The sequence below is a fragment of the Lepisosteus oculatus genome, chromosome 21 (genome assembly GCF_040954835.1).
Source record: "Lepisosteus oculatus isolate fLepOcu1 chromosome 21, fLepOcu1.hap2, whole genome shotgun sequence".
NCBI lineage: Eukaryota > Metazoa > Chordata > Actinopteri > Semionotiformes > Lepisosteidae > Lepisosteus > Lepisosteus oculatus.
In genome coordinates this window covers 1,764,280-1,784,678 of record NC_090716.1, presented here as the reverse complement: position 1 = coordinate 1,784,678, position 20,399 = coordinate 1,764,280, and the positions used below count along the sequence as shown (strand labels likewise).

The window sequence follows — 20,399 nt, the reverse complement described above, 5'->3', positions numbered from 1 at the left end:
GCAGCCCCACTGGAGCTCAGCAGTGTGAGCCTGGTCAGTACCTGGATGGGAGACTCCTGGGAAAGCTGAGGCTGCTGCTGGAAGAGATGTTAGTGGGGCCAGTAGGGGGTGCTCACCCTGGAGTCTGTGTGGGTCCTAATGCCCCAGTATAGTGACGGGGACACTGTACTGTAAAAAGGCGCTGTCCTTCAGATGAGACATAAAGCTGAGGTCCTGGCTCTCTGTGGTCATTAACAATCCCAGGGCGTTTCCCGAAAAGAGTAGGGGTGTTACCCCAGTGTCCTGGCCAAATTTCCCCCTGGCCTTTACCAGTCATGGCCTCCTAATAATCCCCATCTCTGAACTGGCTTCATCACTCTGCTCTCCTCCCCACTGAGAGCTGGTGTGTGTGAGAGGACTGGAGCATCATCCAGGGGGGGCTGCACACTGGTGGGGGTGGAGGGGATCCCCATGACCTGTAAAGAGCTCTGAGTGGAGAGTCCAGAATAGCGCTATATAAGTGCAAGCAGTTATTATTATTGTTACTATGCTACTCGATGATCCCACAATTCGTGTTCTAATAATTTTCTTAGAATAAGGAACACAAGAGCAGTGACCACCGAGAGGAGAGGCGCTCGCTCCATCTGGCTGTGGCAGTTCGCAGTTAACTGAGCCAGGATCTCGCCCAGCAGCTGAAAGGAGCCAGGGTATCGGCTTCAACCACAGGGCTTGTTGACAGGAGCTTGCTCCACTGCCTCCTGGTGTCAGCTCTTAAAAGCGCTGCCATGTAATAAGAAGATAATTGCTCGCAACTGAAATGCAGGAAGGAAGAAAAGTGATTTGTTCATCGCTGGGGGCAGGCCTGGCAGTGGAACTCTGTGCTTTATGGTGGGGCTGAAGTCTGAAGGAGTGTTCACAGAGGTGTGGTTTAATGCGAAACCTCAGGGGGCCTCTTTAAGGGCACAGTGACATTTCTGTACAATCAGCTCGAGACGTGCAATCCTCCACCCCTCTCTCCCCCCACACTCACCCACCCACCCACGGGATGACGGAGCGGCTGTGACCTGACTGTTCTACTGGCGCATTACAGTAAGGGACGCCATTTCGGCTCCGAGGCCGCCAGGGAGAAGGTTCTTTTAGGCCGGAGTTGAGCCAAGATGGCAGCCCACGGGAGCAGGCAGTTTCCTTCCGCCTCTCCGGGCGGTCCTCCCGGATGACGTCAGGCAGAGGGCAGCAGACGAGTCAGCTGATGAGGAAGGAAGGTTTTCTCTCGCAGCGCCGTCCCGTTTCTCTGTTTTGATAGAATATTCTGCAGTTCGTGGGGACGGTTTAAAGAGCCTGCTTATAGTGTTTGTCGTCCTCTAACGCAACCGCGAACGCTCCTGTGGTACGGGCAGTGCGGCCATGGCGACCACCATCTCCACGCAGAGGGGGCAGGTAAACGAGATCGCGTCTGTCTGCCGGGGGTACCCCGAAACCGAGTCATGTGTCCGCGGCATCGCGTGTCGCCGTGTTTACAGAGGCCCGCTTACTCGCGCGGCTTGACCCCTCAAGCCCTCCTGTCGTGTGTATCGCTGTCTTTCTGTGCGAGAACGGGCGCCATAGTCACAGGCTTGGCGTCCTTTCAACGAGGCGTGTACGCGCTGCTGTAGCTGATTTCTAATATTAATGTCCCCCCCCAAAGAAAAAACAACAACACGAGAATCTGGATGCCCCGGGTGTTTTCTAACGCCTTATCGTTGTTAATATCTACATCTTGGCTTTGGAGGCCGAGGAACTAAGCTGAGTGTTGCTTCGTGCGTTTCTGTACCCATTGCGACAGCGGCCGGGCCGGAATCTGGGCTCCTCGCCATCCGCCAGGTGTGTCCGCAGCCGAAGGTCGTGATTGCGGATTGAAATTGGCGGTCCGTGAATTGAGTGGGACTCTCTCCTTTATTGACACCCATCGCTACCCCCCGAACTGATCAGGGTGCGGGGGCTGCCTCTGTCGCTGTGTTGTCGGGGGGGGGGCTGCGATGCGGGCCGGCCCGTGTGACAGAGAGGCTGGGGCCCCACATCCCTGCAGTGGCTGGTTGAGACCTCGGTCAGCTGAGAGTGCTGTCACTTCCTGCCCGGACCGGGTCAGCAGGGCCAGCACAGGACTGTCTCCAGTCCCCCTGCCTCAGGGCTGTCCTGCGCTGTTTCCCAAGACCAGCCGAGACGGAATCCGGGATGACGCACACAGTCGCATTACACAGCAGGCAGAGGGCTTCCCAGAGTCATAAATAAATAATCCTTTTACTTATACAGCGCTTTCCTGGACACCCCACTCAGAGCTCTTTACAGGTCATGGGGATCCCCTCCACCCCCACCAGTGTGCAGCCCCACCTGGATGATGCTCCAGTCCTCTCACACACACCAGCTCTCAGTGGGGAGGAGAGCAGAGTGATGAAGCCAGTTCAGAGATGGGGGTTATTAGGAGGCCATGACTGGTAAAGGCCAGGGGGAATGTGACCAGGACACTGGGGTAACACCCTCTACTCTTCTCGAGAGACACCCTGGGATTTTTAATGACCACAGAGAGTCAGGACCTCGGTTTTACGTCACATCTGAAGGACGGCGCCTTTTTAAAGTTTGTGTTCCCGTCACTATACTGGGGCATTAGGACCCACACAGACCGCAGGGTGAGCGCCCCCTGCTGGCCCCACTAACACCTCTTCCAGCAGCAGCCTCAGCTTTCCCAGGAGTCTCCCATCCAGGTACTGACCAGGCTCACACTGCTGAGCTCCAGTGGGGCTGCCAGCTGGGAGCTGCAGGGTGATTTGGCTGCTGGCTGACCGAAGGAGGTAGCCTCTCCTTGCTCACTGAAACGAGGCTGTGAAATACGTGTTTTAATCAGATCACAAGTCATATCACCCTGCAGCTCAGCCACAGTGTCAGGCTGAGGTTAAGGGCTCTCCGGGGGCACTCCTGCCCTGCAGGGGCCACGTCGGGGTGCTCGCTGGGGCAGCGGGGCCGGGCCGCCCATGTGACTCCCGGCACCCCATGTGACCTCCAGGAGCTCCGGAGCTGCTGGGACTGAGAATAAGCCGCTCGCTGTTGACGTCAGGAGAGAAGCTCTGGCTCATCGACACTGGACACACTTCCTGCTTCTCCAGCCCCTATCCCCCGGCTAATACCGGACTATTCCAGGCCTTGTCCTGAGGAAGATATCTGATGTTGGCAAAATATTAAACAGGGGTGTCGCAGTGGTGAGCTGTATCCCAGGGCTGTGTGTGAGAGGAGGGGTGCTCACACTGCTGTCCTGACTGGGCTCTACAGTCTGGACAGTAAACTGACTCCTGACTGCTGGGTCACTAGAGACCCCAGGGCTGTGTGTGAGAGGAGGGGTGCTCACACTGCTGTCCTGACTCTGGGCTGTACAGTCCCTGCAGTTCCCCTTTCATTCAAATACAGAGCTGTTTTCTCTCTCCTCTCCTGGGCTGCTGAGTCTCATTCCTGGGGATGCCCTTGTGGGGGGGGGGGGAGGGTGAGTGGGTCTCCCCCCGAGTGCAGAGAGCCTGGGGGTCCTTTAGGGTGAAAAGCGCTCTGTTAATGCCTGTCCTCCCTATTAAAAACCGCAGGGTACTGAGGAAGTACAGCCGACACGTTCCTGAATAGATCCTCTGTCTCCGGCCCCGGCGGCGATCAGGCTGCTATAAATAACAACCCGAGCGAGGGCGAAGTTCAGGCTGGGCGGCGTGGCGGTGGGGCGGGGGGGCCAGCGCCGGCGAGGAACGCCGCAGCGCTCCCTGTCTCGCTGGGGCGCGCCCTGAGGACGTGAGGAAACCGGTCAGCCCATGGGGTCCGGCGCTGTGGACCCAGTCTCGTGCCGTCCTTTCAGCCTGCAGCGCGGTGCCTTAGGAATCTGTGTGAACAGGGAGGGGGAGGTGTCGCACTCGGGGGGCGCAGGCGGCGGCGCTGTGATCCCGGTGATTCCGGCGAGCTGTGAGCTCTGGAAGGGGGGGGTGTGATTTTCGGGGGCCTGGCGAAGAGGAGGAGGAGGAGGAGGAGGGGTCCTGCTCAGCTCTCTGCAGTCGGACGGGGGGAGGGGGGAGGGAGCTGGACTCGGGGGGGGCCCCCCGGTCTGACCTCTCGCTGTAGTCTGCGCCCCGTCTCCGCGCGCTGCTGTCGAGGAAACGGAGGTGAAGACCACACGCAGCAGGATTTGCATCGGGGCCCCAGAGAGCGGGTTTCGCAGGCGGGGCTGTGGTCTGTGCTGTGCGCCTGCCTGCCCAGCCTGGAGCGGCCCCTGGGCCCCTGGGCCCCGGCTCCCTGCCGGGCTCCGCCTGCGGTCAGCCCGCGGGCCGGTAGGTGTCGGAGGGGTGCGGTCTCCCCCGGCGCCGGGTCCGGCAGGAATGTGGCCCCTCCCCCAGCCTGCTGCCGCGCCCTGTGTCCCGCGCGGCCCTGGCCCGGCCCGGTGGGACTCTTCCCGGTCTCTCCGGCGGGCTCACTCTGCGGCGCCCGGGCTGGACGGGACAGGGGGGGACAGGGGGGGACAGGCGGGGACAGGCAGGGAGGAGGAGCGGAGTGTGGGTCCTCACCTGGGTGGCTCAGGGGGGGCAGGGACAGGGCTCCCCCGTCGCCCACGGGAGCGCTCTGTGGAGAATCCAGTCAGGCTGCGCTCTGCTGCGGGAGTTTCCGCGGTCATGGCGGGGCTCGGTGAGCGCCCCCTGCTGGGAGGGGCCGTTCGAGCTCGAGACTCTGCCCCGAGCCTGCAGAGGGCTCCCCGGGGGGCCCGTGTCTCTCAGGGTGCTGTGCGTGGCTGTGTGGGTGCTTCTGCTCCGGCTCAGTGCTGATTTTTCTGGAGGGTGATTATTGAGTCTCAAGAAGGAACGTTTGCAGGATGTTTCCGGGGGGAAACAATTGAGCGTTGCACCTTGACCTGAACCAATTTGCATTACAGAGACCAAGTACACCGTCCCACCCATCTGCGTTTTCCCTTGTAACTCTGTCTACCCCTCTCTTCCCCGTCTGGCTCTGCGTGCGCAGGTGTACATCGGGGAGCTGCCCCAGGACTTCCTGCGGATCACGCCCACCCAGCAGCAGCAGCAGATCCAGCTGGACGCCCAGGCGGCGCAGCAGCTCCAGTACGGGGGGGCGATTGGCACCGTGGGGCGGCTCAGCATCACCGTGGTGCAGGTACGTGCGGGTCAATCTGGGGTCCTCTTCCAGCAGCAGCCTCAGCTTTCCCAGGAGTCTCCCATCCAGGTGCTGGCCCGGCTCACACCTGCTGAGCTCCAGTGGGGCTGCCAGCTGGGAGCTGCAGGGTGAGATGGCTGCTGGCTGACCGAAGGAGGTAGCCTCTCCTTGCTCACTGAAACGAGGCTGTGAAATAGGTGTTTTAATCAGATCACAAGTCATATCACCCTGCAGCTCAGCCGCAGTGTCAGGCCCAGCAGTGAGATACAGCCACAGGAACAGGAGGAGGTCTGTTCCCTGCTGGAAAGAGAAGAAAAGAAACACAACCTTTCAGCTGTGCAGCCACACCTGATGAAGGCGGTTTCCTGTTTCCTCCTCCTGTTCCTGCGCAGCCCCTGCTCGAACTACTGTACACACAGCGGAGGGAAACAACCCAGTAAAACCAGAAACACCCAGTAAAAATGAAAAGAAAGAAACAGGCAAGGCATTACAGTGCTTTCCGATAGCCTTTAGGATTTGAGGCCGGAGCCTGAGCCGCGCCAGTGGAAGCCACTGTTGTAGGGGGGTATCCCGGGGGACTTCGGCGCGGGCGTTGGTGTCCCCCTGACCGGCCGCGCCCACCTCTCCCCCGCAGGCCAAGCTAGCCAAGAACTACGGCATGACGAGGATGGACCCGTACTGCCGGATCCGGCTGGGCTACGCGGTGTACGAGACGCCCACGGCGCACAACGGCGCCAAGAACCCGCGCTGGAACAAGGTGATCCAGAGCACGGTGCCGCCCGGCGTGGACTCCTTCTACCTGGAGATCTTCGACGAGGTGAGCGGCGTGGGGAGCGGGCGGGAGGCGCGCGCCCCCCGGGCTCCGGCCCCTGCCGGTCTGACTGCCTGTCCGCCCCCCCCCGCAGAGAGCCTTCTCCATGGACGATCGGATCGCCTGGACGCACGTCACCGTCCCGGAGGGCCTGAAGGAGGGGAAGGTGGTGGACGAGTGGTACAGCCTGAGTGGCCGGCAGGGGGACGACAAGGAGGGCATGATCAACCTCGTCATGTCGTTCGCGGTGAGCGGCCGGGCCCTGCAGGGGGCGCCAGCGGGTTGGTGGGTTGGAGTCTTTCTCACTCCCTCACTCTCTCTCGTCTCCCTCTGTCCTGCAGTCTGTCCCAGCCAGCATGGTGATGCAGCCCCAGCCTGTGGTCCTGATGCCCACTGTGTATCAGCAGGGAGTCGGATATGTCCCGATCTCAGGTACGTTGCGGGGAGGTGAAGGGTGTTTGTTCACCTGCGAGCGCGCCTGCGCGCGCACACACACACTAAAAAAGCCGTTCGCACAGCACAGTCGCGGGGCGTCCCCGGGGAGTTTGGGGTTCATTAACGCGGCGTCCCGCTCGGCGAGCCCAGGATGGTCCTGCTGGCGGCGGAAACTGCCAAACACAACAACAAAAAAAGGCCGCCCCCTGACCCCTGACCCCTGACCCCTGACCCCTGACCCCTCTTGTCCTGTTGGTCCCGCGCAGGAGTGCCGGCGGTCTACAGCCCCGGCATGGTGCCGGTGGGCCTGCCCGCCGCCCCCGCCCCCCCGCCTCAGCCCCAGTGCACGGAGGAGGACCTGAAGGCTCTCCAGGACATGTTCCCCAACCTGGACCGGGAGGTGATCCGCTCGGTGCTGGAGGCGCAGGGGGGCAGCCGCGAAGCCGCCGTCAACTCCCTGCTGCAGATGACGGAGGAGTTGTAACGGGCCGGAGGGCGCGGCCGCACGCCTGTATATATCTCCGCTGTCTGTGTGTACTTGCGTGTACCCGTCCGTGCGTGCGTGTGTCTCGCCATGCTGTATATGTGTCTGGCATTTTGTAAAGGTAGCAATATTTATGGGGTCTTAATCGGGTTTCCGTCGCACGAGCTTAGAAAAACGGAGCTGAGAAAATAAACGAAAAATCGAGAAAAAAGACGAAGCCGCCCGGCCGTCGTCTGGAGCGCCCGGGGGACGGCCGCGGCTCGAGTCCGCGCGCTCTCGTCGGGAGAGGACCGGAGGGGGGCGGCGGTCTTGGAGCCGGTCTGCTCGCTGGGCTTTTTGTTGGAGGACCGGGCCGCGACTGCGTCAGTCCAGAAGTCCCCAGTGGGCCGTACGACTGGGATGCCAAAAAAAAAAAGCTTTCTCCCTCGATGGATCTTTATGCGGCTGTACTGCACCTGTATATTGACACACACACACACACCCGTAGACAGTCTGTGGAATATTATTGATCTCCGCAGGCCAGGCTCCTGCTCTGGCGCCTGGCGGTTTGTTGCCATAAGGCAGGGAGGGGAGACTCTCCTCCCGAAACCAGGCTCTTCCAGACGGGAGCTCGGGCTCTGGTTCCTGGACGTGGGAATTCGGCTAGGGGGTGGGGGGGTTCAGCTGCAGAGTTAATAAAAAAAACAAACCCTGGGTTGGCCGTGGCTGCCTCTACCACAGTGGGCTGGGCTTGCAGATCCTGTATTTATTTTTGGGGGGTGGACTGGGGGGCACGGGTGCCATGTTGGGTGAGCGTCTTGCACTCTGACCTGGTGCGGTCCTGGTGGATGTTGGCTTGGCAGGAGCCTGGCTTGCAGCCCCATCTGGGGTGGGCTAGGAGCTCCGGAGCTCAGGAGGCATCTGGGACTGCAGCCCCAGCTGGGGTGGATTAGGAGCTCTGGAGCTCAGGAGGCAGCTGGGCCTGCAGCTGGGGTGGATTAGGAGCTCTGGAGCTCAGGAGGCAGCTGGGCCTGCAGCCCCAGCTGGGGCGGATAGGAGCTCAGGAAGGAACAGGGCCTGCAGCCCCAGCTGGGGTAATTAGAGAGTGGGAGCAGGAGGAAAATCAACACCCCCCATGCCCCATGTGACACTTTCTTCCGCCGTTTGAACGGTTCCTAAACGCTGCTCCTGGTGCCTGTTCCACACAAGCTCCCAAGCCCAGCTGCCTCCTTTGTTTAAATTATCCATATTTGGAAAACGTCAGGATCTCGATAAAAAAGAAAACATTTGGATGTCCTCCGCATGAGATGCAGGGAAATGTATTAATAAATTTTACAAGGCAATCAAAAAAAATTAAATGAATTCCAGAGCACTTCCTCTTGGCTCGTCCTTGTGCACTTCAGGCTGTACCTCAGACTCCCCGCCTCTACAGCTGAGGAGATAGCGGGAAGGGTTCGAAGGTGGTGAAGTCTTCTGCTCTATTACATTACTCACCCTTGCCCTTCGTTTTCAATGTCGGCTACTGTCATATTAAGATTGTCGCTTAAACAGAGTGGTAGTTCCGGTGTATTTGGAAAACTCGTGAGAGTTTGTGAATGAGAAAGATTATGTTAAGAGGAAAGTGTTTTTTTTATCGTATGCCACTGGTTTTCGATCCCTGGTCAGTGTGCAGATTGATGGTGAGTGTCCAGGCTTTAAAGTTACTTTTACTGTACTTGTTGCACAATGTTGCACTTGTTCTGAGACTCCAGCCTCCCTACCATGCCCTGCCCTGCCTGAGCTGTTCTACTGCCCCCCGGTGGCACATGGTGGGGATGCACCCCCACCTCTCAGCCAGAAAACTACCCTTCCAGGTTCAGCCCCCTTATAAGAAGTCGCCATAAAGTGTTTCATTTTGTTGTTGTTTTAATATCATTTTAAACGTGTGAGAAGATCGTATGTGTCCCACCAGCGTGTGCACACTGTGTCTCTGCGTGCGTGTACTGCATTTTGAAGATACAAAATAAAATGGATGCCAAGTTTGAAAGAAGCTCCGCAGAGCCAATTGTTCAGACTTTCTTCTGCTTCTGTAAACCGTTCACCGACTCCCATCTTTAGAGATAGGGGACGATGTGGGAAATCGCACCTGTGTGCCTGGCCTTTTCCAGACTGTCTGTCTCCGAGTTTTGTTAAGGAAGGTCAGGCCACTGTCGGTGTGTTCACTTTCGAGGAATGTGCTGCACCTGTCAGTACACTGCGTTTGCTGTGTGTTTTTGAGTTTCGGCTCTCCCGTGCTCTGTGCTATGATGTTGATGCACACACGGACGCAAATGCAGTGTTACTGTACTTCCTGCTCTGTTGATCCAGTGTGGCCAGCAATGAACTTCGTCAGCGATGTTGTAAACTTTTCCCCTCCAGCAGAAATCGACTCTTTTTCCCAGCTCCGGGGTGACTGTTCGGTGCTGGAACATCTCACTCTGCAGGGGCTGACGCAGCTCTGCTCTCGGCTGAACTGCGGCATGGTTTTTCTGCTTTGACGTGAGGCTCCCAGCCAGAATCACTGCAGGCCTCATGTCCTGAGCGCTAGGTACCCAACTGCAGGAGGAACCTGTCTGTGTTCAGAGAGAGAATGGTCTCCACAGATGTCAGACTCTCTGACGTTTCGTAGTCTGCCTGGATTGTGCGCATCCCTGGCCTTTTCCAGTCTGGTTGTCTCCGGAGGTTTTCCCAAAGTTTTGTTAGGGAAGGTCAGGCCAGCTTGTAAATTCACCGTCGGTGTGTTCAGTTTCTAGGCATGTGCTGCACTGTTCTTGAAACGTTTATAAAAAGTGTAAAATTGTTCTCCTCCAACATACACGTTTTGTTTTTTAAAAAAGGAACAAATCTGACTTAATAAAGTGGAAAATAAATCAAAAAGGATTGTGTGTTTCTGGGTCTGCGATCAAAATTGTGAGAAGCTTTGTGTCGGGGGTGGGATTTGTGGGTAAAGACAGCTGATCACGTTTTGACATTATAGTATTAAGCCTTCTGAATTTCTTAGTGGTGTGTTGAAGCTGTTGAAGGTTTTGGGTTAATGGCTGCTTCCTGTCTGTCTGCGTTTCCTCTTCAGTGTCCCTGGGGTTTCAGGAGGTTGATCAGAGGAGCTGGAAAGTTGGTACTCGGTTCAAAAGAGGGAAAGGCCATCACGCAAGCGAAGGAAGACCTTTTCTTAACGGAGGGGTCTCTGGGCTCAAATATCTGATCACTTTAAAATCAAAATGGCTTTAGCCAGGCAGTGTGAGGGTCTGCAGGCCTTAACAGCCCAGGACGCTATTGCTGTGGTGTCTGATATACGGTTAACCAAGGATGCGCATTTTACCTGGAGAGGATACAGCAGGAGTAGTTATGACTAAGAAGTTTAACAAAACAAAAAAACGATTTCTCAGTTTTTATTTCTGATCGTTCTGTCTGAGACAAGCGAGACGTGTTATTTCACGCACCACAAGCTTTAAACGGTTTTTGGTGAAAAGTAGGACGTCTCTCTTACAGGTTTCGTTACTTTATTGGCTTGTTATTGTAGTTTTCGACAAGGAAGGCTGCCCCCCGCACACCAGCACGAAATTTGAAGCAAAACTCAGGTAAAAGGAGGCTTTCTTTTTAGCCTCAGTTGTCCACCTAATAAAATTACATTGTGAACTGGCCGGATCCCTAATTGGCGCTGTGAGAATTATTGAGAGACGAAGATAAATAAAGCTGTTTTTGAACTTAACATTTTATTTTTTCACCGGCAGACGAAAGGACGTTAAATTTGAATTTGGCGGGCGGGCGGGCGCGCGCCAGCCCCGAAGTCGTCGAGGCGGCCGGACGGCGCTTGAAAACGGACGGACGTATTTTCCCCCCCTCTCTTTTAATTTAATTATTTGACATTAAAAATTCACACTTCACTCGAGAAATTGTTCTGCGTGCTAAAACGCCACCTCCCAGTTCGTAAAGTTGTTGTTGTTTTCTTTCTGCTAACCGCACTGCAGTTACAGCAGTACTCTTTACAGTTTCAACGCCGTAGCGGCCTCCCACATCGCCCGACGGCAACAAAAAGCAACAAAAATCAGCTGAATACTTTTTCTTCATCGGCCAGTTTTCCACAAAATTAATTCCGTTCTTCCGAACTGGAAAGTCAAAGGTGATTAAGGTAAGATACTCGTACTAATATGAACTTGTAGACAAGCAGTACTGTTACTTTCTCCAGACGTGCTGTACGATGTTGCTGCCACCAGGTAGCTCTCTGTCACCAGTGGAGATGAATATTTTCCAGAATGAGTTTAATTAAATGAATTACCCTTTAACCCTCTTGCACACCAAGAGCTCATAAACATATAATATATACAACAGTAATACAATACAGTACAACAACAGTACAATGCCACGATACAAATGAATAAATTCACAATGATAGTTAATTTTATTTGTATACTGTTTTTCACTCCAAAGGCACTCAGAGCTCTCTCCATACAAGACAAGACTCGTCTGGGTGACACTCAGCAGTCCCACTGCACACAGCCCAGGGGAGCAGAGAGAAACCGGCTCTGTGGTTGAACTAGAGGGATCAGCAGTGTGAGCACCCCTCCTCTCACACACAGCCCTGGGGTCTCTAGTGACCCAGCAGGCAGGAGTCAGTTTACTGTCCAGACTGTAGAGCCCAGAGTCAGGACAGCAGTGTGAGCACCCCTCCTCTCACACACAGCCCTGGGGTCTCTAGTGACCCAGCAGTCAGGAGTCAGTTTACTGTCCAGACTGTAGAGCCCAGAGTCAGGACAGCAGTGTGAGCACCCCTCCTCTCACACACAGCCCTGGGGTCTCTAGTGACCCAGCAGTCAGGAGTCAGTTTACTGTCCAGACTGTACAGCCCAGAGTCAGGACAGCAGTGTGGGCACCCCTCCTCTCACACACAGCCCTGGGGTCTCTAGTGACCCAGCAGGCAGGAGTCAGTTTACTGTCCAGACTGTACAGCCCAGAGTCAGGACAGCAGTGTGGGCACCCCTCCTCTCACACACAGCCCTGGGGTCTCTAGGGACCCAGCAGCCAGGAGTCAGTTTACTGTCCAGACTGTACAGCCCAGAGTCAGGACAGCAGTGTGAGCACCCCTCCTCTCACACACAGCCCTGGGGTCTCTAGTGACCCAGCAGTCAGGAGTCAGTTTACTGTCCAGACTGTACAGCCCAGAGTCAGGACAGCAGTGTGAGCACCCCTCCTCTCACACACAGCCCTGGGGTCTCTAGTGACCCAGCAGTCAGGAGTCAGTTTACTGTCCAGACTGTACAGCCCAGAGTCAGGACAGCAGTGTGGGCACCCCTCCTCTCACACACAGCCCTGGGGTCTCTAATGACCCAGCAGTCATTAAATACAATCAACTGTGTTTACGTAACACTTGTAATTTTAAAGATCTGTACACATGTGAGGAGGCCCACCTGGGTGAAACACAGCAGCCATGCTGCACGGAAGCCCATGGGTGAAGAGAGGAACTAGCTCTGCAGGTCAGCTAACCCACCCTTAAGCTAAGGTAAATACTGATAACAGGTACAGGGGGTTATCAGACACTTGGTTCTGGTTCTGGGCAAGAACATCCTTCAGCTGACAGAGTGACAGAAAGCATTCTTAGGGTTGGCTCAGGATGTCCTGTGTAAGTCAGTGATCCTGGCTGACAAGTCTGGAAACACACTGGCAGAAAGATTAAACAGGCAGTGCCTGCACGCACTGTGTTCACACAAATAGTTGCGCATTCAGATGTAATGTAAAACACAGGTTACTAGGTTTTCTTCTAAAAGGTTTTTCCTTAAACCCTCTTGGCGGACGAGTGACACTTAATTTAAAGAACACTGGGCAAAATGCATAATTACAATTAGTACACTTCCTGAGTCATTCATCTAGTAATTCAGAAATGACCTGTGGAATCATTAGCCTCACTTGAATTGTTGTGACTTCAGTGAAGAATTTTCTTCTGACAATAAATTTCTTTGGTAGAAGAAGACTTTCTAAGCACTCAACTTCTGAACCAAATCTGAAAATTCCTTCAATTTAATTAAGTAAAACAACACTTCAGTGTTCAGTATGTGTCATCCTAGTGAGCCAATACTCTGATGACCTCTCCAGCTGGCACCACTGTGCCCTGGTAGTAGCAGGGGCACTGTGAAGCTGGCACACATTTGCCCTCCTCGTCCATGTAGGTCCCCTTGGCACAGCCACAGCCGTCCACAGGCACAAACTGGACGCTACAGGTGGGGTCAGGCTGGCTGAGGGAGCGGCAGGTGCGATTACAGCTGGTCATGCTGTAGCCAAAGACCAGAGTCCTGGGGCAGGTGCTGGAGTATTTGGCTGAAGGAAGGGAGAACCAGGGTTTCAGTCACAGGAACACTCCCCCCGGGTGTCTGAACTTCCTGCCCTGAAAGCTCCCAGGTCCCTGGCTATTGCAGACACTTACTGCAGACACTGGCTCTCCAGCCGTCCAGCTGCACCCCCTTAGCAGCACAGGCACGGACGTACGAGGAGATGGCAGCACACATACAGTCCTCACTCTTCTCACAGTTACAGCTGTCGTACATGCAGTTCTGGGGGCAGAGGAGCAGAGGGTGTGCTCTCGGTTATTCAAGAGTAATTGAAATGCTACTACTTCTCAGAAAAACAGAAGCCAATTCATAAGCTCGAAATTCATTTTTGTTTTCTGATAAGAAAATAATAATAGGTTCTCTATTACAAGTTTTTATGTTGGAATTTAAAAAATCAAACATTCAAAAATTAAAGTAAACATCAACACCCCGTTATATGTCTACGACTACTACAAGGTTATTTTACAGCAGTAGTGTTGGTGTACAGACAGGCACAAGAAACAAAATGACAGGAACAACAATCTACATATTTACATAGAAGGTTGAGTGTTGAGTGTTGAGTGTTGAGTAATGGCTACAGGTATGAATGACAACTTGAGATCAACACCAATGACCTTGTGAGATATTTTCACAAGACTGCCCAGTTTGTTCTTGCCTCTCAGATTCAGGATATAGTGTCTTCATATGAGTGTGACAGATTTTACAAAGGTTTCAGTTTTTAAGTTTAATAGAAACATACTGTTTTGTAGATATCTGGGCTAATCACAGCATGGCACGCAGCAAACACTCCTTGAGGATCTGACAGCATGGAGCACCAGTGCTGGGCGTACTTCTCTGTGAAGAGAGAGAAAGGTGGGGTAAGTACAGGCACCTTTTCTCATTTACAAAAGGCAAGGTGCAAGTAACTTCTTTTGCCCTTCATAAACAAGAACATTTCCTGTGACTGTTGCTTCCCAGCTCCACAAGCCTACAGAATGTCAGCCAGGATTTGCAGGTCAGACTCAGTAACACTGAAACCCTGCTGGAGTGGTGGCCAGTCTTACCGTTCTCCACACTCAGACAGTAGAGGAGATCATAGCTGTTCTCTTCCATTATGGCTCCCAGTTCAGCTACTGCTGTGGTTGTAAAGTGACATCTTGTTTTTCAGTTACTTTTCCTACTTTATACACAGAATTAATCTCTTTAAAATATAAGGATGTTATGAAATTTAAGACACTATATTTAAGTGTCCCTGTTTGAGGATACTCAGAGAAAACATGAAAACAGAATGGTGCAATTGGCTAAACATCATTTGTTTTAGTTAAGGATTGTCAGTGGCTTTTGCAGTAGCCTGAAGCAAACTCCCAAACTCAACATGTACAGGAATGGACTTCAAGTGAATGAATTTTTCAGACGAGAGTGTTGTTCTTTATCAGATGTGTTCAACTTAATTCTAGAGAAAATGTCAGTTATTAAGTGTAAATCTGATGTAATAAGACAAAGAGAAACAGGATTGTATGCAAAGGGATACAATTTATTAATTACAGAAAGGAGCACATTGTCATTTGCACACTACAGTCAAATTTGGTGAAGTTGACAGAAGTGATACATATTTATGTAGTATTTAATCACAGAGAAAAAAGTCTAGATTTAGACAAACTCATAATATTTTATCTAAGTAGGGGTATTCAAAAGAGGGAAATTGTGTTTTATTTAGTTTCACTTGGTTTTATATATAGTTGTGCATATTAATAAAATATAGACTTCAAAGATGTGTTTAAAATAAATAAATTTGCAGCAGTTACCTAACCCCTAATCCCTGTCTAATTAAATTGATTAATTTTAACTGTGTAACAGATATTTTAAATGTAGGAGAAACAAAAGCACAGGATTCGGGGTTAAAATCAGGGTAGTGCAGTCTTCATTCTCCTCGAGTTCACCGTCGCCTTCTGTACACTTTCCGCCCCTTTGAGGACTTGGAGGGCTCCTGACCCTTGCTGGTAGACTGCTGGGTGTCCCAGTCCTCACACTCGATCTCCTTGCAGCCGCACTTCTCAACGTAGGTGTAGGAGTGGCTGAACGTGGTGCCGTCGGGGCAAACCATCTGCACCTGCTTCTGAGTGGTGTCCATCTCCTGGCAGCAGGAGCAGGTGTGGTCCATGGCGTTGGCCTCCGCAGAGTACCTGGCAAGGGCAGGACAGAGGGCTGAGCCTGGAGAGGTGTGCAGGGCAGCGGGACTCACAGTTACTGTCCCACGCACTGCTGCATGGAAGGGTTCACTGATACTGTGTACATGATACTAAGCCCAGTTATGTACTTTTAACTGCATTACTGTACTTCACAAATGAAGTGGGCTTGTCACTCGTTGTGGTTGATGGTTGTGTGTGTAAAGTAGTTTCATTCAAAACCTCTTTTTTGAATCATTCCTGATCTCAGAAAAATGTAGAATACCGGACGTAGAGCCATAATTTCAAGCATTGCCCTATTATAATGATAAGGGTGTGTGAGAGCTATGTGAAACCTGAGCATGAAACAACTCCAAGCTGCAGGGAGAGGCTGCAGAGTTCTGAAACTCACATGGAGTAGGTTCCACAGGAGCCCCCACACGACGTGATGTCCACAGGTTTGCTGGATTGGCAGCCGTTGTTGGTGATGTAGGTGGTTTTCGTCTTAATGTTGCAGTTCCTTGGTATTGGAACACCTGGACAAGTGACACACAGAGAGCGTTACTGACACTGCTTGAAGAAGTGAGGTAGACTGTTTGTCTATATGGGGTTGATGCCGTTGTGCTCCAAACTCCACATGAAAGATGTACCAATCCAAATTCAAACCCAGAACCCAAGAGCATTATCTACCACACCCTGTCAAGGAGAAGTAAGATCAGCTTCAAGACTGTGGACTCCTTCAGGATTACTCCACTAATGAGTAAAGACAAGGTCACCAGGACCGAGCTCTGATTTATACAAAATAAATGGCTTCTAGTTACCATTGATTTTGTTAATGAAGCACAGTATTTATTCACAGTGGTTTACAGTGTTGATTTCAAGAATGTAACAAAGATGTAAATGATACTCACAGACATGGCAACAGCCATCTGGGGCAATTGTCTCTGTGCCCTGCAGTAACAAATTTAGATAAGATTTTTATGAGAAAAGGTCTGTTTAAAACCGAGAACAGGAGGCTTGTTTTTAAACGAAGGCACTTGGAAGAACACTTCCTGAAGGCACTTCCTGATTCTTTCAGGAAAAAGGTGGATGACCATACAAACCAGTTGTTAGGCCATACAGAATGGAAATTGTGACAATATAGCTTTCTTAACCAAGTCTATACACCGTAGGTCCAGGATTGGACAAAACCCAGTCATTGTTAATTGTCTTTTAAATTTGGAATCCCAGTTTATTTTTTTATTCTAATCCAACACAGTAGGAATCACCAAACTCAGAGCTGGCTCAGAGCTGTGAAACCTGCAGCCTTGTACACTCTCACACAGGAGAATGAGGAAGTGACTCGTACACTTACAGGAATGCAGTCCTTGCGGTTGAAGAGAGGGCAGGTGATCTTGGCCTCTACTGGTACAAACTGATCCTCGATCTTCACACACTCATATTTCACACATTTGTCACCAGGGGGCGACCAGGTGTCTCCAGGCTGTTGGAGGGAATGAGGTATAATTGTTGCAGGAGGATGTGATTGAGTTTTCTGTTTATGTAATCTCGAGAACAAAGCTTGATAGACATGGTTTCTAGCCAAGAAACTTTTCCGTGCGTCTTTGACACAGATTTCGCAATGTGGAAATGTGCAATTTACATTACACTTTATATTATCATAAACAACATGTTTTAATCATTTTCTTTAGTATTGTACATGTAAATGATCTCCAATAACCTCTAATCCAGCCATCAAATGTATTTCCACAGCAGTGCCTGCATGTGCTTTCAGTGTTATAGGAGCACTAATGTTAATCTGGTTGACATCCTGAGTGTTGTGCTCTCACCTCAATGACATGCACTGTGTGGTCTGGCAGCATGATGACACAGCTGTCCTGTACACACTGGCCACAGCACTGTCCAGGGACAGCTTGATATGTAAAACCCTGCAGAGAAAATGAATGTACAGAACACAGGCAACCAGTTAACCAGTTTCTATTCTCATCTGCAGCACATTAGTCAGAAAGTTGGAAAAGTATTAAGAAATAATACTAGATAGTATAGATTTTATATTGGTGATTTTGTAATTCAGAGTATTGCTAGAAATAGTCTTCATAAAAAATGTTATTAATAGGGACACCTTAATTAACACATTTTAGTCACACAGAAATACAGCCAATTGTCTTTCCTTATGATTCTGTAGATATGATATCAGTAGGAATTTTGAGGGAAGTTCCATACCAGCTGACAGTTTTTGTCACAGCTCATTGGTTTACAGGCAATGATGTTCAGTCTTGTATTGGGATCCACCTCATAACTGCACTGGCACAACTCACATGTGTCTTTAGGGACACTGACACCTGGCTGTGATGAGAGCAAAACAGAACCACCCTTAGAATCACACAGAGGACAGGAGACCCCAACCTGTTAACAGCTGATAGGGCAACTGAAGTGAATTTGCACATCCAGTTACTAAAGTCATTGTAGTTCATAGACAAATACACACAAAATATGCAACATAAGAACACGTGTACACATGTAATTGTCATTTAATTCTCAAACTCATTTCAGAAGTAACTGAAATGGTATAACATGACCTTGTCTTGATTTGTAAAGTGTCTGTATTCACATGTCAAAGGATCTGGCCAGCTGCAAGCCCAGAATAAGTTAAAGTTAGTTAAGGATCTTACCTTGTATTCAGTATTATTGAAAACACAGACACCTATTGGTTCTGTAAAGAAAGAAAGAAATCTTGAATCAGTTTAATTAAAAATAGACGTGAAAATAAACTGGATTCTCTACTGAGCATCTGGTTGTATTAAAAACCTTTGTGAATAATAAATACTATAAATACAGAAAAACAGGTCGTCTTCTTCTCATTCCTGGGAAGACAGCTACTGACAGTGTCAGCACAGCACAGTGGAAAACACCAGTAACACTCACCACATTTATAAACAGCACAGCAGCTTCCTTCTGGGGTTGTTATCACTGGTCTGAATCCTAGTTTACAGTTGTTTTGTGGTTTTGGGCAGAGTTTTACATCACACTCTATTGGGAAGAAGAGCAATAAAGAACAGGGGGCAACAGGAAACATGTTAAAACTGCACCAAAGAAAAGAGTATGCTTAAAGCATGCTAAGCATATGCTTATTAGCAAGGTACAAAATTATAAACTGCAAAAGTACTGTAATAGTTTAATAACAATAGTCTTTTCAAAGCATTAACTGTGCTGCTCTAAATGCTGCACCTCTATGATGCTGTTGAAAGAGCCAGTCTCCCAGCAGCACTAACCCCTCCAGTCCTGAGTCTGTCCCTGTCCCTGCAGCTACTCACCACATCGGGACTTGTTGCAGCAGTCGACTGTCTCAGTTACCAGCACCTGGCCCTCCTTGTTGCAGGTGACGGGGGGCTGCCTGGGGCATGGCCGGGGTTTGCACTGCACGCTCATTGAATCGACGTCACACACACACTCGTTGCAGTTACTGTCCCACGTCTCGCCAGGCTGAGGGCAGACACACAGAGTGAATGCACCAGCTTATCCTGCCCTCGGGCACCTGCCGTTAGCTCAGCTATGCAGAAGAGTATGTGGAGGGAAAGAGCTCCTGCTTTAAAGATCTCTTATCTTGACCATTGACATACTGGTAATTAATCGAATAAGACACAAATAAAGAAAAAACAATAACATATAAAATGTCATTACCAGTTTTGGTTTCCCATCTGGTCCAGTGCAGTCTAAACAGAAAGTTTTAAAACAGAGTTAATTCCTCAGTGAATACTGCTGTAGCTTTATCCTCTGTGCGGATCTCTTTTGTAAACAACAATAAAAGAAAACTGAAAATTAAGCCTGAAAAATAACTAATAAAGTGCTAATTATGTCTAGCTTCCCAAACGTCATGTATTTCACTGTAAACAGTGTACTAGCGCTGGATTGACCTGGAAGGTGGGTACTCTGTAACTTCTGTAACCCAGTGTGGGGGCCAGCAGTCCTTACCGCAGGAGGGGACACAGATGTCTGAGAAGGAGTTGAACAGGATCGTCCCCTGGGGGCAGAAGCAGCCCTCAGTGAAGTCACTTGTCTGCTCTCTGCTGCTCTGCTGGATGAATTTCTCATTGTACCTGTTTAAAAGTGTGAATACAGCATTTGTGTTTAGCCTGTGTTTAGTGTGACTGATAGAAAATGTAACACTGTACATATTATTAGATCTGGAGTCTGATCTTGAGAATTGTCTAGAAAATGATGACTGTGCTTTATTTTTGTGGCATACAAATAGCTTTGAAACTTAAATTGAGTGTATGGGATTGTTTTATTGCATAATAATTCAAAAGTATGATAAAGAGAATCACAAAGGTAAATCTTAGTGTGTGCTCAGCTGAAGGCAACTCATTTCACTTACCTTGCATTGCAGGTTGGCTGCACTGCTGGTCCACATGGCTTGTACACCTTGGTTGCTGAGCAGTTATAGTCTGTATAGGAGCAGAAAAGGGGACCTTGAGTTCCTGCTGTGTTCTACAGTAACTTGAAGAGACAATCATGTGTTTAGTGGAAATTAAAAATGAATTTCTTATGGAGCTGAGTGTGGTATCTGGTACAGCACAGATTCGGTCAGTTGTTGCCCATACTCAGTTGAGCTCACATGTTTTCTCCTGTACACTGGTAGCCCTTGAGCAGTAAAGAAGGCAGCTACCCCGCTGTTTTCTGACTTGGCCCTACCGCATTCTCCCCCTGTCGCGCTCCTCCAGTCGACGCAGACTCCGACCGATGCGCACAGGGCGGCGTACGCTTGCAAGCTGGAGCAGCCGATCTTGGTGTGGGGCATGTGGCAGACGTCAAACCTGCAGGCCTCGTAGAAGGGCAGCGCAGGAATCACTGTGCGGCACTCTTCAAACACCCTGCGGCAGAGGGGTCGCATCAGCTGCGTCGAGTCACACAACAGCACAGCAAAATACTAGACATGTACTTCTTATTTAGCTAATTATATTAGCTTTCTAACCTTGTTATTTCAAATTCTTGATAATTAAAATGAAGGCAACAATTTTTACAGCATATTACATTTTTTAATAGTGCTCGGCAATTATGAAGAAAATTCC

At 50.8% G+C, this 20,399-nt stretch overlaps 2 protein-coding genes across 2 annotated transcripts; one reads left to right on the top strand and one right to left on the bottom strand.

The window, feature by feature from the left end:
* Positions 1 to 1,185: 1,185 nt before the first annotated feature.
* Positions 1,186 to 9,743, top strand: tollip (toll interacting protein). Its single transcript, XM_069181545.1, has 6 exons — positions 1,186 to 1,416; positions 4,990 to 5,139; positions 5,774 to 5,956; positions 6,045 to 6,197; positions 6,292 to 6,382; positions 6,652 to 9,743. Exons 1-6 carry the CDS (start codon positions 1,384 to 1,386, stop codon positions 6,867 to 6,869), a joined length of 828 nt encoding a protein of 275 aa, XP_069037646.1. The 5' UTR covers positions 1,186 to 1,383; the 3' UTR covers positions 6,870 to 9,743.
* Positions 9,744 to 12,921: 3,178 nt separating this feature from the next.
* LOC138224462 (mucin-2-like) lies at positions 12,922 to 14,278 on the bottom strand. The gene is made up of 4 exons (XM_069181858.1): positions 14,230 to 14,278; positions 13,926 to 14,062; positions 13,282 to 13,408; positions 12,922 to 13,175 (listed from the first exon to the last, which is right to left on the bottom strand). The coding sequence occupies exons 1-4, from the start codon at positions 14,276 to 14,278 to the stop codon at positions 12,922 to 12,924; spliced, it is 567 nt and encodes a 188-aa protein (XP_069037959.1).
* Positions 14,279 to 20,399: the final 6,121 nt, after the last annotated feature.